Below are 13,954 nucleotides of genomic sequence, written 5' to 3'. Positions count from 1 at the left end.
TAAAAAAAATTTTTTTAATGTTACTAGTGTTGTCTGGGGCCTTAAACGCTAGCAAGAGGCCATCTAAGATGCATCAATTGGTCTCATCCTACCTGGAGCAAAGGAGAATGAAGAACACCAAAGACATATGGTAAAGATGAGCCCAAGAGACAGAAAGGGCCACATAAACCAGAGACTCCATCAGCCTGAGACCAGAAGAACCAGATGGTGCCTGGATACCACAGATCACTGCCCTGACAGGGAACAAAACAGAGAACCCCCGAAAGAACAGGAGAAAAGTGGGACGCAGACCTCGAATTCTCATAAAAAGACCAGATTTAATGGTCTGACTGAGACTAGAAGGAACCCAGTGGTCATGGTCCCCAGACCCTCTGTTAGCCCAAGGCTGGAACCATTCCCGAAGCCAACTCTTCAGACAGGGACTGGACTGGACTATAAGACAGAAAACGATACCGGTGAGGAGTGAGATTCTTGGCTCAAGTAGACACATGAGACTATGTGGGCAGCTCATGTCTGGAGGGGAGATGAGAAGAAAGAGGGGGACAAGAGCTGGACGAATGGACTCGGGGAATACAGGGTGGAGAGGAAGAGTGTGCTGTCTCATTAGGGGGACAGCAGGTAGGAGGACATAGCAAGGTGTGCAAAACTTTTGTACGGGAGACTGACTTGATTTGTAAACTTTCACTTAAAGCACAATAATTAATTAATTAATTAAGCCTTTTTAAAAAACAAAAAGTGAGCAGTGCCTCTTCTGTCATGAGGCACCTGCCCGCCATCTTTTCCAACCTAAAAATCAAGCCTGGCAGAAGGGAAACAGCACTCTCTTCACGCAGAACAACCATCCACTCGCAGTTTCTGTCACAGCGATGATAACCAAACTACCAAACCAAACCCACTGCCGTCCAGGCGATTCTGACCCATAGCGACCCTGTGGGACAGAGGAGAGCTGCCCCATAGGGTTTCCAGGGCTGTAATCTTTACGGTAGTCGGCTGCCACATCTTTCTCCCAAGGAGTGGCTGGTGGGTTCGAACCACCGACCATTTGGTCAGCAGCCGAGCACTTAACCACTGTACCACCAGGCCTCCTTACAGCACTAATACACTCTCTGAAAACCAGGAAGGCAATCCAGGAGAGTTTTTGGACACCCCTGGGAAAATAAAGTCCCAGAGCCACACAAATCACCTGTGGAAATCTCTGAGTTCAAAAGAGAATAGAAACAAGTACCTTTCTGAAATTGAGAAAAGACTACACAGCAAAATGAAGGCGAAAATCCTACTGAGCTATGTAAAAACTTTAACTCCGCAGCACCACACTCTACCAAATAGCTACCCTGAGGGCTATATTCATCTATTTTTAATCCCTATAATCATCCAAATAAGTAAGAATAGCAGGAGAAATTGTGTGTCCTTTCTGCAGACGGAGACTTGCGGTTTGAAGAAAATCAAGCACACCAAATTCCCACCTCACCAAAGATAAACTGGAAGGGGGTTTGATCTTTGAAAGGATCAATTACTATATTCCTTAGAAGTGGTACTTCCTGATAGGTCACTTGGACATACCATGCAATTTTCTGTGAGCAGTAATTTTAAACTTTTGTCGGAATGTACCCGTTATACAAAGCCAAGTACACCCCCTCAAGGCACTCCCAAGGTTCTGTTTGTTTCCGATTCCCCAAAATAAAATCTCAGACTTCATAGGACACATAAAAGATCAAGGAAATATTCCAGACAAAAGGTCTGCACCCAACAACTGCACTAAGAAAAAAAAACCAAACCATGTGGAGATGGCGAAGACGTTGCAAGTAAACCAGGATTATGAAGAAAATTTGAAGGACCGATACCAAAAAAGTCCCCCAGGTGCGATCATAGATGCCCGCCTTAGTTCTGGGACACAGTACGCGCCTACTCAACCAAGCTTCTTTTAAAAGCAAAAGAACTTCTACTTTAGAACCTACATTGTCAAAAACCTCCACTATTTCTGCCAGAGCCACTAACAAAATTTCCTCCGCTGCATTCGACCGACGGGATTAGAAACTCAGGGCTGAGAAGGTTCTTAGAAATTACCTGGTTTGTGACCTTCACAGTCAAAGAAGCTGAGCTTTCCAGGATCATAAAGTAAATTAATTCCGGAGCCGGAATTGGACCCAATAAATTTTAATCAAGTACGCCACACTAGGCAGCAAACCAAAAACACCAAACCAGACCCATTGCCGTCGAGTCAATTCTGACTCATAGTGACCTTACAGAGCAAACACTGGGAATTAATACTACAGATCAAACCAAACCCACTGCCAGTGAGTCGATCCTGACTCATACAGACTCTGGTGGTGCAGAGGTTAAGCGCTTGGGTGCTAACCAAAGGGTTGGCGATACAAACCCACCAGCTGCGCCCAGGGAGAATGATAGGGCAGCCTGCTTCAGAGAAGATCTACTGCCCTGGAAACCCTATGGGGCAGTTCTACTCTGTCCTATAGGGTTGACATGAGTCAGATGTGAGGAACTAACAGCAACTTTAACCCACAGCATCACGATCAAGCTGCAGGCAAGAAACCAAAAGATGCGTTGCATGGGGCAAATCTGCTGCAAGGACCTCTTTAAAGCATTGAAAAGCCAGGATGTCACCTTGAGGACTAAGGTGCACCTGACCCGAGCCATGGTGTTTTCAGTCGCACCATATGCATGTGAAAGCTGGACAATGAATAAGGAAGGCGGAAGAAGAGCTGATGCCTTTAAATTGTGGTGTTGGCGAAGAATATTGAATATACCATGGACTGCCAAAAGAACAAACAAATCTATCTTAGAAGTACAGCCAGAATGCTCCTTAGAAGCAAGGATGGCGAGACTGCGTCTTACATACTTTGGACATGTTGTCAGGAGGGATCAGTCCCTGGAGAAGGACGTCATGCTTGGCAGAGTACAGGGTCAGCGCAAAAGAGGAAGACCCTCAACGAGGTGGATTGACACAGTGGCTGCAACAAAGAGTTCAAGCATAACAACGATTGTGAGGATGGCGCAGGACCGGGCAGTGTTTCCTTCTGTCGTACACAGGGTCACTACAAGTTGGAAGCAACTCCACAGCACCTGACAATGACATAATCTATAGGGTCGGTACGGGTCAGAACAGACTCGATGGCAACAGGTTTGGTATTTTGGCTTACTAACCTACTTTTTTTTTTTTAACCTACTAGCTGGTGGCACAGCTGCTTGTTGGTTAAGCAGTTGGCTGCTAATAGAAAGGTTGGCTGCTCGAATCCACCCAGCTGCTCCATGGGAGAAAGACCTGGCAACCTGCTCCCGTACAGGCTACAGCCTAGAAAGCCCTACGGGGCAGTTCTTCTCCGTCACACAGGGGACACTAAAAAAACTAGGAGCCGAAAATCGACTCGATGGCACACAACAACAGCATCAATCTAAAGGAGTCCCCGGGTGGTGGAAGCGGTTAACGAGCTTCGCAGCTAACCAAAAAGTGGTTCCAATCCACCCAGAAAAGAGGCGCCTCAAAAGACAGGCCTGGCAATCTACTTCCAAAAAAACCAGCCACTGAAAACACGATGGAGCACAGCTCTCCTCTGACACCAAGGGGTCACCATGAGTCGGAGTGACTCAGCAGCCCCTGGTTTGTTAATCTAAAAACCCTTTGGAGAATGGAAGAACTGCAGATTCTAAACACTAGGAAGCACTTGGATTCCGGGTATAGGAAAGAGCCTCTCATTTGCATGCACCTCTTTCCGGCTCTCTCCAGACTGTGCTGACCCCAAGGGAGCAGGGCTGAAGCTGTACTACACTTAACCACTTCCTGCCCAAACCCTCTGCCCTGAAGACCTTCTGGGCTCTTGACGGGCAGGAGGTAAGGAGATCTAGGAAGGCTTCAGAGGGAAGGCACCACCTAAACTGAGCACAGAATGACTGGAACTCGGGGACAAGGGGGGACAAGGCAGGAGTGGAGGGGGTTGAGGGCTTCTAACAAGAGCCTGAGGATGCTAAATTTGGACTGTGACAGCCAGGCTACCTTACGGCTTGTCTCATCTTCTTGTTCCCTATACACCACCATCTCGTTCACAGAGAATCTCAGGTGGGATATTAGAGCTGCTGGTACCTGTTCTGGTGTGTTCCCTTGAGGATCCTAACAGTCACAAAGGAGAGCCTGTCTTGTTTGACTTGGCAGCCTGAAAACAAGATAATCCCTGGAACATAAGGGGTGTTTTTAAAAAGTCTGCTGAAGGCTGAGTAAACGCAGGATCCCACTTCATCCAGTGGCCGAGAAGTTCCAGGCCTGAGGGTGGCCTGGGTCCCCGTCCCCACCCACCGCCCACCGCTTGGATCTGGTCCTTGGATCTGGCCTCTCCCTGTAACGGCCAGGCCCTGGGTGTGGGCGCTTCTTCAAACGCGTGTCCAGCCCGCCAAATCCGTGGACTTTCCCTCCCCGCCCGGGCCGCGCGGCTCAGGACAAGCTGGGTTTCCAGAGCTGTTTTCCTCCCTATCCCAACGGAAGAAACCATGCAGCGCAGGGCCCGGCGGCTCGCTCCAATCCCAGCCGGCCCCAAGCAGGAAAGGCCGAAAGGCGGCGGGCGGGCCGGTGACAGTCCGTGCCCCCAGGGAGCCGCAGCCCCCCACTCCGCGCCGCCCGACCTGCCCTTGGCTGCGGCGCACTTGGCAAATGAGGCAGTTAAGAGGGGGGTCTGTCGTCCCCGCCAGGCCAACCGCGCCCCGCGCACAGCCGGCTACAGCCCGCGTTGCCCCAGCACACGACCCCAACATAAGGACCCCAACCCAGGACCCCCAGGACACGAACCCCAACCCAGGACCCCTCCAACACACGACCCCATCACAGGACCCCTCCCAGCACATGGACCAACAAACGCACCAAGAGGTGGGGTCGCAACCTGAGTGGGGTGGGCATCACGCCCGGCAGCGCACGGGGGTCTGGACGCAGTCCCCCACGCGCAGGGTGACGGTCCACGCAGTCGCCTCGCTGACAGGCACAGAGAGCCGGGCACATCGCGGGGGTCTGCGCAGAGCCCCCCACTCGCAGGGCGACCCAGACACCACACGCGCGCGGGCCCACGCAGGTCGCCCTCGGTGACAGGCGCGGAGCGAAGCGGGCACGCCGTGGGGCCCCGACAGCCCCCCACTCGCCCAGGCGCCGGCCCACGCAGGTCGCCCTCGGTGACAGGCGCGGAGCGAAGCGGGCACGCCGTGGGGCCCCGACAGCCCCCCACTCGCCCAGGCGCCGGCCCACGCAGGTCGCAGCCGCGCGCTGCCCGGTGCCGCCGAGGCCCAGACAATGCGGGCGCCGGGAGCCGGGTCAGTCCCCACCGCCCCGCAGCTCGGGTTGGCGACCCCCCGGGACCCCGCGCCCCGGCCCCGCGCGCCTCACCTCGCCGCCCCCGGCCGCCTGGCTCCGGGCCGCACCGGCCGCGCCGACAGACCGACAGCCGCGGGGCCCAACAATGGCCGGGCGGGGCCTCCTCGGTCCGGACGGGCCGGTCGGCTCCGCTGGGTTCGGGCTCGGCCGCGCGGGGAGCAGCCGGGCAGCACTGCGCAGGCACCCCGCGCGCCCCGCCCCGCCACGCCCCCGGCCAATGGGGAGCCGGCCCTGGGGAGGGGGCGGGGCCTCGGAGACAAAGGGAGGCGGGGCGGGGCCTGGGCGGGGCTCCGGGTGAGGCCGGGCGGGGGGCTGCGGGGCTGCGGGCTCCGGGCTGGGGAGCTGCGGGGCCGGGGGCTGCTGGACCGGCGACTGCGGGGCCGGGGGCTGCGGGGCCGGGGGCTGCCGGGCTCGGGGCTCCGGGCTGGGGGGCTGCGGGGCCGGGGGCTACGGGGCGGGGAGCGCAGAACCGGGGGCTGCGGGGCGGGGTCTCAGTGCTGGGGGGCTGCGGGGCGGGGGGCTGTTGGACCGGGGACTGCGGGGCGGGGGGCTGCGGGGCCGGGGGCTGCTGGGCTGGGGGCGCAGGGCCAGGGGCGATGGGGCCGGGGGCGGAGGGGGGGGAGGGCGGGGCAGGGAGCAGAGGGGCCCGGGGCCGTGCCCGCGGGGCGAGCGGCGGCGGGACAGTGTGGGGGAGACTACGGGGTAGGCTGGCTGCGGGGCCTGGGGCCCGGGGCAGAGGGGTCGACGGCAGGGAACTGCAGGGCGGGGGTGGGAGACAGACTGCGGGTTGCCGGGCCGGGGGCAGGGGACTACCTGGCGAGGTACGGCAGGGCCCACAGCTGCGGGGCTGGAGACTGGGGGCCGGGGCGCCCCGGGGACCCACATACACTGGGGGCCAGACCGCGGGGGAGCTCCCCTAACCCAGAATTCGGGGTCTTGAGCAAGTCCCAAGCCCACCCACCTGCTTGACATAAAGGGAAACTGAGACCCAAGGAGCGAGGCGCCAGGCTGCCCGCAGTCACGTACCCCGTTCCCTGGTCGAGTTCTGATTCATTCGACAGACGTTTCCCTGATGGTCCGGTGCAGTGGGACTGCTGCAGACTGAGGCCTCTGAGGCAGTTGGCCCGCAGGTCCCGCCCCGGGCCTTTGCGGTTTGCCTTCCCCACGCCTCCCAGCTGTAAAACCTCTCTGCCTTGTCTCATCTTGACCCTGTAGCCGACCCTTGGGGTACTCCTCTGCCTCCCACTTCTTGGCCACCTCTGCTTGTGAGGGTGGATGGGCCAGGCCTCCGTGGCCTCTCCCAAGCTTTAGGGCCACCTACCCCTTCTGGGATTGCCATCTGCAGCCCCAGCCCCAGCTGCAGCCCAGAAGGCACCTCGGACTCCTCCTGGCCAAACAAAGTGCTTCTTTCACCCCTCCACCTGCCCTCTCCGCGTTCTCCCTCCGGGGCTGCCGACCTCCATGCCACATCTGCGCCATGTCCTTGCCTGTCCTACTTCCTTCCCTGCCTTCCGTATCCCCTGCACCTCAGGTGAGGCAGGAGGTTAGGATCACCCAGGATAACAGGTCGATTAGGATTTACAACAGGAAATGGAGAGTTTTCTGTCCATGTGAGGTGTGGGCCTCTCCAGGACAGGGCAGGGCCCACCAGACTGGTCTGTGCTCAGGAAGGGGCGGGGGGCGGGCGAACTCAGGACAGCTGGTGGGATGGATGGCCAGAATGAAGAGTGGATGGTGCAGACCTCACCCCACCTCTCTGCATACATGTGCACACACACGTACACACTTGCACCCACACTCATTTGCACATACACTCATACACACACACAGATACACTCACACATGCACTCTCACATTCTATTGCACACACACAGAACATAGACCCCTACACACCCTCACAGACACACTCGCAAACACTCCCTACACACACGTACTCACACTCGATGCACATACACAAAACGTTCCCTGCACACACACTTGCACACTAAATGAATACTTTGTTTCTAAGGCTCAGCACAAAGCTGGTTCCTGTGAGGTGGAGGCCAAACACGTCCCAAACGTCCAGCTTTCCCAAGCTGCCGCCCCACTCCGCCGTCTCTATCACCACCTGCTCCCCCTCCCCTCAGCACTCCCCTCACGTCTGTGGGTTCAGTAATTGGCTGTGACATCTCGCAGAACTCACTAATGGCATCAAGGAAATGGCTCACGCACTTGTGGAGGCTGGTAAGTCCCAAACCCGTGGGTCTCCTCACTCACCTGGCTGCAGGGGCCGATGAACCGAAATCAGCAGGCCAGGTGACAGGCTGCTGGCTCGCAGGCTGCAGAAGCTGGCTAATCAGAACAGACGATAGGTCTCCAGCCCACGCGGCTGTGGAAGCTGGAGAATTCCATAATCAACAGGTCAGACGAAAGACCACTGGCTCAAGTCCCAAGAACTGGGGGTCAGGCAATGACAAGCTGGACACAGGATTCAGAGGCAGAGAGCCCGCAAGAGCACCCTCACGTACACATTGGATGCAGGCCACACCCCAGGGAAGGGAGTGTCTTGAGTAAGGGTGGGGCTTTAGTCAGGCCCTCCTGGAAGACTGTCACTCAAGATACACCCCACACCAACCTTGCCTCATTAACACAGAGGGTAGGATTTACAACACATAAAATGGACGGTATTAAAAAATAAAGGTAATAGGAAACTTATGTCAGATCACAGGATGGAGGAGGATAGCCACACAACACTGAGAATCATGGCCTAGCCAACCGAACACAGAACAACCACCATACCTGGTTAGGGTTCCATACACCTTATTTGCATGGTCCTACCCAATCTTTCCCCCACACGTCTGTCAGCTTGTTGTACTAAAAGCAAGGATGGCGAGACCACATCTCGTATACTTTGGACATGTTAACAGGTGGGACCAGTCCCTGGAGAAGGACATCATGCTTGGTAAAGTAGGGGGTCAGCAAAAAGGAGGAAGACCTCAACGAGACGGATTGACACACTAGCTGCCACAGTGGGCTCAAGCATAGCAACAATTGTGAGGATGGTGCAGGACCAGGCAGCGTTTCATTCTATTGTGCGTAGTGTTGCGACGAGTCAGAACCAACTCAATGGCACCTAACAACAACAACCCAATCATTGTGTGGAAGTCACAAAGACTGTGGCTAGAAGGGGCCATATTAAGTCACTGCACCACGCATACCACACACACTCCCTACACACACACCCTCACACACACTGCTGAAAGCCTGGATTCTGATAGGATTTGCCAGGCAAGTCCCTCCAAGAACATAGGCCGTCTTGCCCTGCCCAGCAGGCCCAGTAGCTTGGGGATGCGTTTGGGATCAGAGAAGAAAAGCTCGGGAAGTGAAGTGGTGACCATGAAGGATGTCAGCGGGCACGAGCTGGCATGTGCTGCCCATCTGCCTGCACAGGTTCGTCCCCGTACCTGGCCCACCCTACCAGCCTACAAGTCTCACCTTGTCACTTTCCCCAGGTAGTCTTTGTGGTTACCATGTACCATGTGTAACACACCCTAAAGTCACTCCATGAGTCATACCCCCCTTGTATCATTCCTCCTCCCCACGTCTGCCTTGAGTGCAGGAAGAACCTTTGACCTCATTCTAACCAACAGAACATGGCCGAGGTGACGGGCTGTGACTCCATGGGCACGCAGCCTTATATAAGCTTTGGCCCTTGCAAACTCAGAGAGAGGTCTACTTGCAGGCTTTGAAGAAGCAGCTATTTCGACCTTAGAGGGCCTTGGGAGGAGCCCACCTGGCAAGGAACTGTGGGTGGTCTCTAGGGCCTCAGGGCAGCCTTCAGCTGACAGCCAGCAAAAGTCCAGGTCCTGGGTCATGCAGGCCCAAGGCATTAATTCTGCCAACAACCTGAATGAGTGTGGAAGCCGATTCTTCCCTAGTTGTTACTCTGGATGAGAACACAGCCCAACGACACCTTGAGGAAGCCTCTTGATACCCTCTAGGGGTTCCTCCTGTGTCAACCTAGTAGGCTATGGCACCCAGATGGGTGTTTGGTCAAACAACCAGTTTAATAGTCTTATGAAGGTATTTACAGGTGATTGGCATTTAAACCAATTAATCTTAAGTAAGCTGACCACTCTCCACAGTGTGAGTGGGCCGCATCAAATCAGTCGATGGTCTTAAGAGCACAAAATGAGGTTTCCTGAGGCAAAAGGATTCTGCTTCAAGACTGTGTCCTGGAGTAAAAAGCCCTCAGACTCTGTTGAAGCAAAATAAAAGGATTTACAAAAAGCCAAGTATCATCCCAATGGGAAATCACGGAAACCTCAGCAAGTGAAGCCCATGAATCCGAGGTGGGGCTCTGTCAGCAGAATCGGGAGGTACACACCACAACAATCCGACCGGTGTAACGACGAGGCAGGAACGTCCAAGCAGGACACAGAGAAGCTGCGCTTTGGATGTCACTGGTTACGTTATCACAGCTGGCTGTTACGGACTGGACCCGGAACACAGCTGTACAGAGCATAACTGCAGACGTCGGCGCTGGGACCTGCCTCAGGTGTTCCCAGGGCGATCACAGAGCACGTGGTCTGAGAACAGATAGTTCAAATAGACTGAGTGTATTCTGTTGTTCTCAGGTGCCATCCAGCTGGTTCCTACTCATAGCGACCCTACGTCCAACAGAAGGAAACACTGCCCAGTCCTGCGCCACCCTCACAATCCTTGCTACGTTTAAGCCCATTGTTGAAGTCACTGTGTTAATCCACCCCATTGACAGTCTTCCTCTTTTCTGCTGACCCTGTACTTTTACGAAGCATGATGTCCTTCTCCAGGGACTAATCCCTCCTGATAACATTTCCAAAGTATGTAAGATGCAATCTCGCCATCCTTGCTTCTAAGTGGCATTCTGCTTGTACTTCTTCCATGACAGATTTGTTTGTTCTTTTGGCAGTCCATGGTATATTCACTATTCTCTAACACCACAATTCAGATGCATCAATTCTTCTTCAGTCTTTCTTATTCATTGTGCAGCTTTCACATGCATACAAGGTGATTGAAAACACCATGGCTTCCTCAGGTACACCTTAGTCTTCAAGGTGACATCTTTCCTTTTCAACACTGTAAAGAGGTCTTTTGCAGAAGATTTCCCCAATGCAATGCGCTCTTTTGATTTCTTGACTGCTGCTTCAATGGGTTTTGATTGTGGATCCAAGCAAAATGAAATCTTTGACAACCTCAATCTTTTCTCCATTTATCATGATATTGCTCATTGGTCCAGTTGTAAGAATTTTTGTTTTCTTTGTGTTGGGGTGTAATTCATACTGAAGGCTGTGGTCTTTGATCTTCATCAGTATGTGCTTCAAGTCCTCTTCACTTTCAGCAAGCAGGGTTGTGTCATTTGCATATTGAAGGTTGTTAATGAGTCTTCCTCCAATCCTGCGTATAGTCCAGCTTCTTGGATTATATACTCAGCATACAGATTGAATAAGTATGCTGAAAGGATACAACCCTGACACACACTTTTTCTGACTCTAAACCAAACAAGGGGATACTGATTGGTTTAAAGTCAGGAAAGGTGTGCATCAGGGTTGTATTCTTTCACCATACCTATTTAATCTGTATGCTGAGCAAATAATCCGAGAAGCTGGACTATATGAAGAAGAACGGGGCATCAGGATTGGAGGAAGACTCATTAACAACCTTCAATATGCAGATGACACAACCCTGCTTGCTGAAAGTGAAGAGGACTGGAAGAACTTACTAATGAAGATCAAAGACCACAGCCTTCAGTATGGATTACACCTCAACATAAAGAAAACAAAAATCCTCACAACTGGACCCATGAGCAACATCATGATAAATGGAGAAAAGATTGAAGTTGTCAAGGATTTCACTTTACTTGGATCCACGATCAACAGGCATGGAAGCAGCAGTCAAGAAATCAAAAGACCCATTGGGAATTGGGCAAATCTGCTGCAAAGGACCTCTTTAGAGTGTTGAAGAGCAAAGATGTCACCCTGAAGACTAAAGTGCGCCTGACCCAAGCCATGGTATTTTCAATCACATCATATGCATGTGAAAATTGGACAATGAATAAGGAAGACCGAAGAGGAGTTGACGCTTTTGAATTGTGGTGTTGGTGAAGAATATTGAACATACCGCGGACTGCCAAAAGAATGAACAAATTTGTCTTGGAAGAAGTGCGGCCAGAATGCTCCTTAGAAGCAAGGATGGCGAGACTGCGTCTTACATACTTTGGACATGTTGTCAGGAGGGATCAGTCCCTGGAGAAGGACATCATGCTTGGCAGAGTACAGGGTCAGCGGAAAAGAGGAAGACCCTCAACAAGGTGGATTGACACAGTGGTTGCAACAATGGGCTCAAGCATAACAAGGATTGTAAGGATGGGGCAGGACCAGGCAGTGTTTCGTTCTGTTGTGCATAGGGTCGCTATGAGTTGGAACCAACTTGACGGCACCTAATAGCAACAACAACAAACAAAGCAGTATCCCCTTGTTCTGTTTGAAAGACTGCTTCGTGATCTATTTCACAGGTTCCTCATGAGCTCAATCAAGTGTTCTGGAATTCCCATTCTTTGCAATGTTATCCATAATTTGTTATGATCCACACAGTCAAAGTTTCAACCTGAATTTGCATATGAGCAATTGATGGTCTATTCCGCAGTTGGCCCCTTGCCTTGTTCTGACTGATGATATTGAGCTTTTCCATCATCTCTTTCCACAGATGTAGTCGATTTAATTCCTGTGTATTCCATCTGGAGAGGTCCATGTGTATAGTCACCATTTATGTTGGTGAAAAAGGTATTCGCGATGAAGAAATTGTTGGTGTTGCAAGATTCTACATGCGACCTCTGGCATCGCTTCTATCACCAAGGTTATATTTTCCAACTACCGATACTTCTTTGTTTCCAACTTTTGCATTACAATCACCAGTAATTATCAGTGCGTCCTGATTGGATATTCGAACAATTTCAGACTGCAGAAATTGGTAAAAATCTTCAATTTCTTCGTCTTTGGCTTTAGTGGTTGGTGCGTAAGTCTGAATAATAGTCGTATTTACTATTCTTCCCAGTAGGCGTATGGATATTATCCTGTCACTGACAGCACCATACTTCAGGATAGATCTTGAAATGTTCTTTTCGACGATGAATACAACATCATTCCTCTTCAAGTTGTCATTCCCAGAATAGTAGACTATATGATTGTCCAATTCAAATTGGCCAATAGCAGTCCATTTCAGTTCACTAATGCCTAGGATATCGATGTTTATGCATTTTTGGTGATTTCCAATTCTCCTAGATTCGTACTTTGTACATTCCACATTCTAATTATTAATGGGTGTTTGCAGCTGTTTTTTCTCATTTTGAGTCATGCCACATCAGCAAATGAAGGTCCTGAAAGCTTGACACTATCCTCGTCATCAAGGTCGACTCTACTTTGAGGAGGCAGCTCTTCCCCAGTTGTATTTGAGTGCCTTCCAACCTGGGGGGCTCATGTTCTGACGTATATCAGGGAATGTTCCACTGCTATCCGTAAGGTTTTCACTGACTAATTCTTTTCAGAAGTAGACTGCTGGGTCATTCTTCCTTGGAATACCAATTGAGATGATTCAACAACTGGATGCAGAGCTGGAAGTGCTCACTCATCTATGTCAAGAAATTTGGAAGACAGCTACTTGGCCAACCAAATGAAAGAGATCCAGATTTATGCCTATTCCCAAGAAAAGTGATCCAACCGAATGCGGAAGTTATCGAACAATATCATTAATATCACAGGCGAGTAAAATTCAGCTGATGATCATTCAAAAGTGGCTGCAACAGTATATGGACAGGGAACTGCCAGAAGTTCCAGCTGGATTCAGAAGAGGAAGTGGAATCAGGGATATCCTTGCTGATGTCAGATGGCTCCTAGATGAAAGCAGAGGATACCAGAAAGATGTTTACCTGTGTTTTATTGACTATGCAAAGGCATTCAACTGTGTTGTTCATAACAAATTATGGATGACATTGCGAAGAATGGGAATTTCAGGACACTTAGTTATGCTCATGCAGAGCCTGTACTTAGACCAAGAGACAGTCATTCCAACAGAACGAGGGGATACTGTGTGATTGAAAATTAGAAAAGGGGTGCACAACGGTTGTATCCTGTCACCATACTTACTCAAGTTATATGCTGAGCAAATAATCTAAGAAGCTGGACTGTATGAAGAAGAACGTGGCATCAGGATTAGAGGAAGACTCATTAACAACCTGCTTTATGCAGATGACACAACCTTGCTTGCTGAAAGTGAAGAAGACTTGAAGCACTTATTGGTGAAGATCAAAAACCACGGCCTTCAATATGGATTACACCTCAACATAAAGAAAACGAAATTCTCACAACTGGACCATAAGCTACCTTGTGATAAACAGGGAAAAGATTGAAGTTGTCGAGGGTTTCATTTTGCTTGGATACACAATCAACACCTGTGGAAGCAGCAGCCAAGAAATCAAATGAGGTATTGCATTGGGCAAATCTGGTGCAAAAGACCTCTTTAAAGTGTGGAAAAGGAAAGATATCACCTTGAAGACTAAGGTGTGCCTAACCAAGC

General features: G+C 51.6%; 1 protein-coding gene across 5 annotated transcripts in view; it reads right to left on the bottom strand.

Moving 5' to 3' along the window:
* The window catches only part of AFAP1 (actin filament associated protein 1), a 201,577-nt gene extending 195,090 nt beyond the window's left edge, over nucleotides 1–6,487 (bottom strand). For 4 of the 5 annotated variants that reach the window (XM_064286205.1, XM_064286201.1, XM_064286204.1 and 1 more), the window contains exon 1: nucleotides 6,392–6,487. In XM_064286205.1, coding sequence (XP_064142275.1) covers nucleotides 6,392–6,419 — 28 coding nt within the window. In that variant the 5' untranslated portion in view covers nucleotides 6,420–6,487. Of the gene's footprint in view, nucleotides 1–5,377; nucleotides 5,484–6,391 lie in introns of those variants that run through there. The other variant, XM_064286203.1, reaches the window with a different exon arrangement.
* Between the last annotated feature and the right edge of the window lie 7,467 nt (nucleotides 6,488–13,954).

This window comes from Loxodonta africana, chromosome 5 (assembly GCF_030014295.1).
Source record: "Loxodonta africana isolate mLoxAfr1 chromosome 5, mLoxAfr1.hap2, whole genome shotgun sequence".
NCBI lineage: Eukaryota > Metazoa > Chordata > Mammalia > Proboscidea > Elephantidae > Loxodonta > Loxodonta africana.
This window is presented reverse-complemented; position numbering and strand designations above follow the sequence as displayed.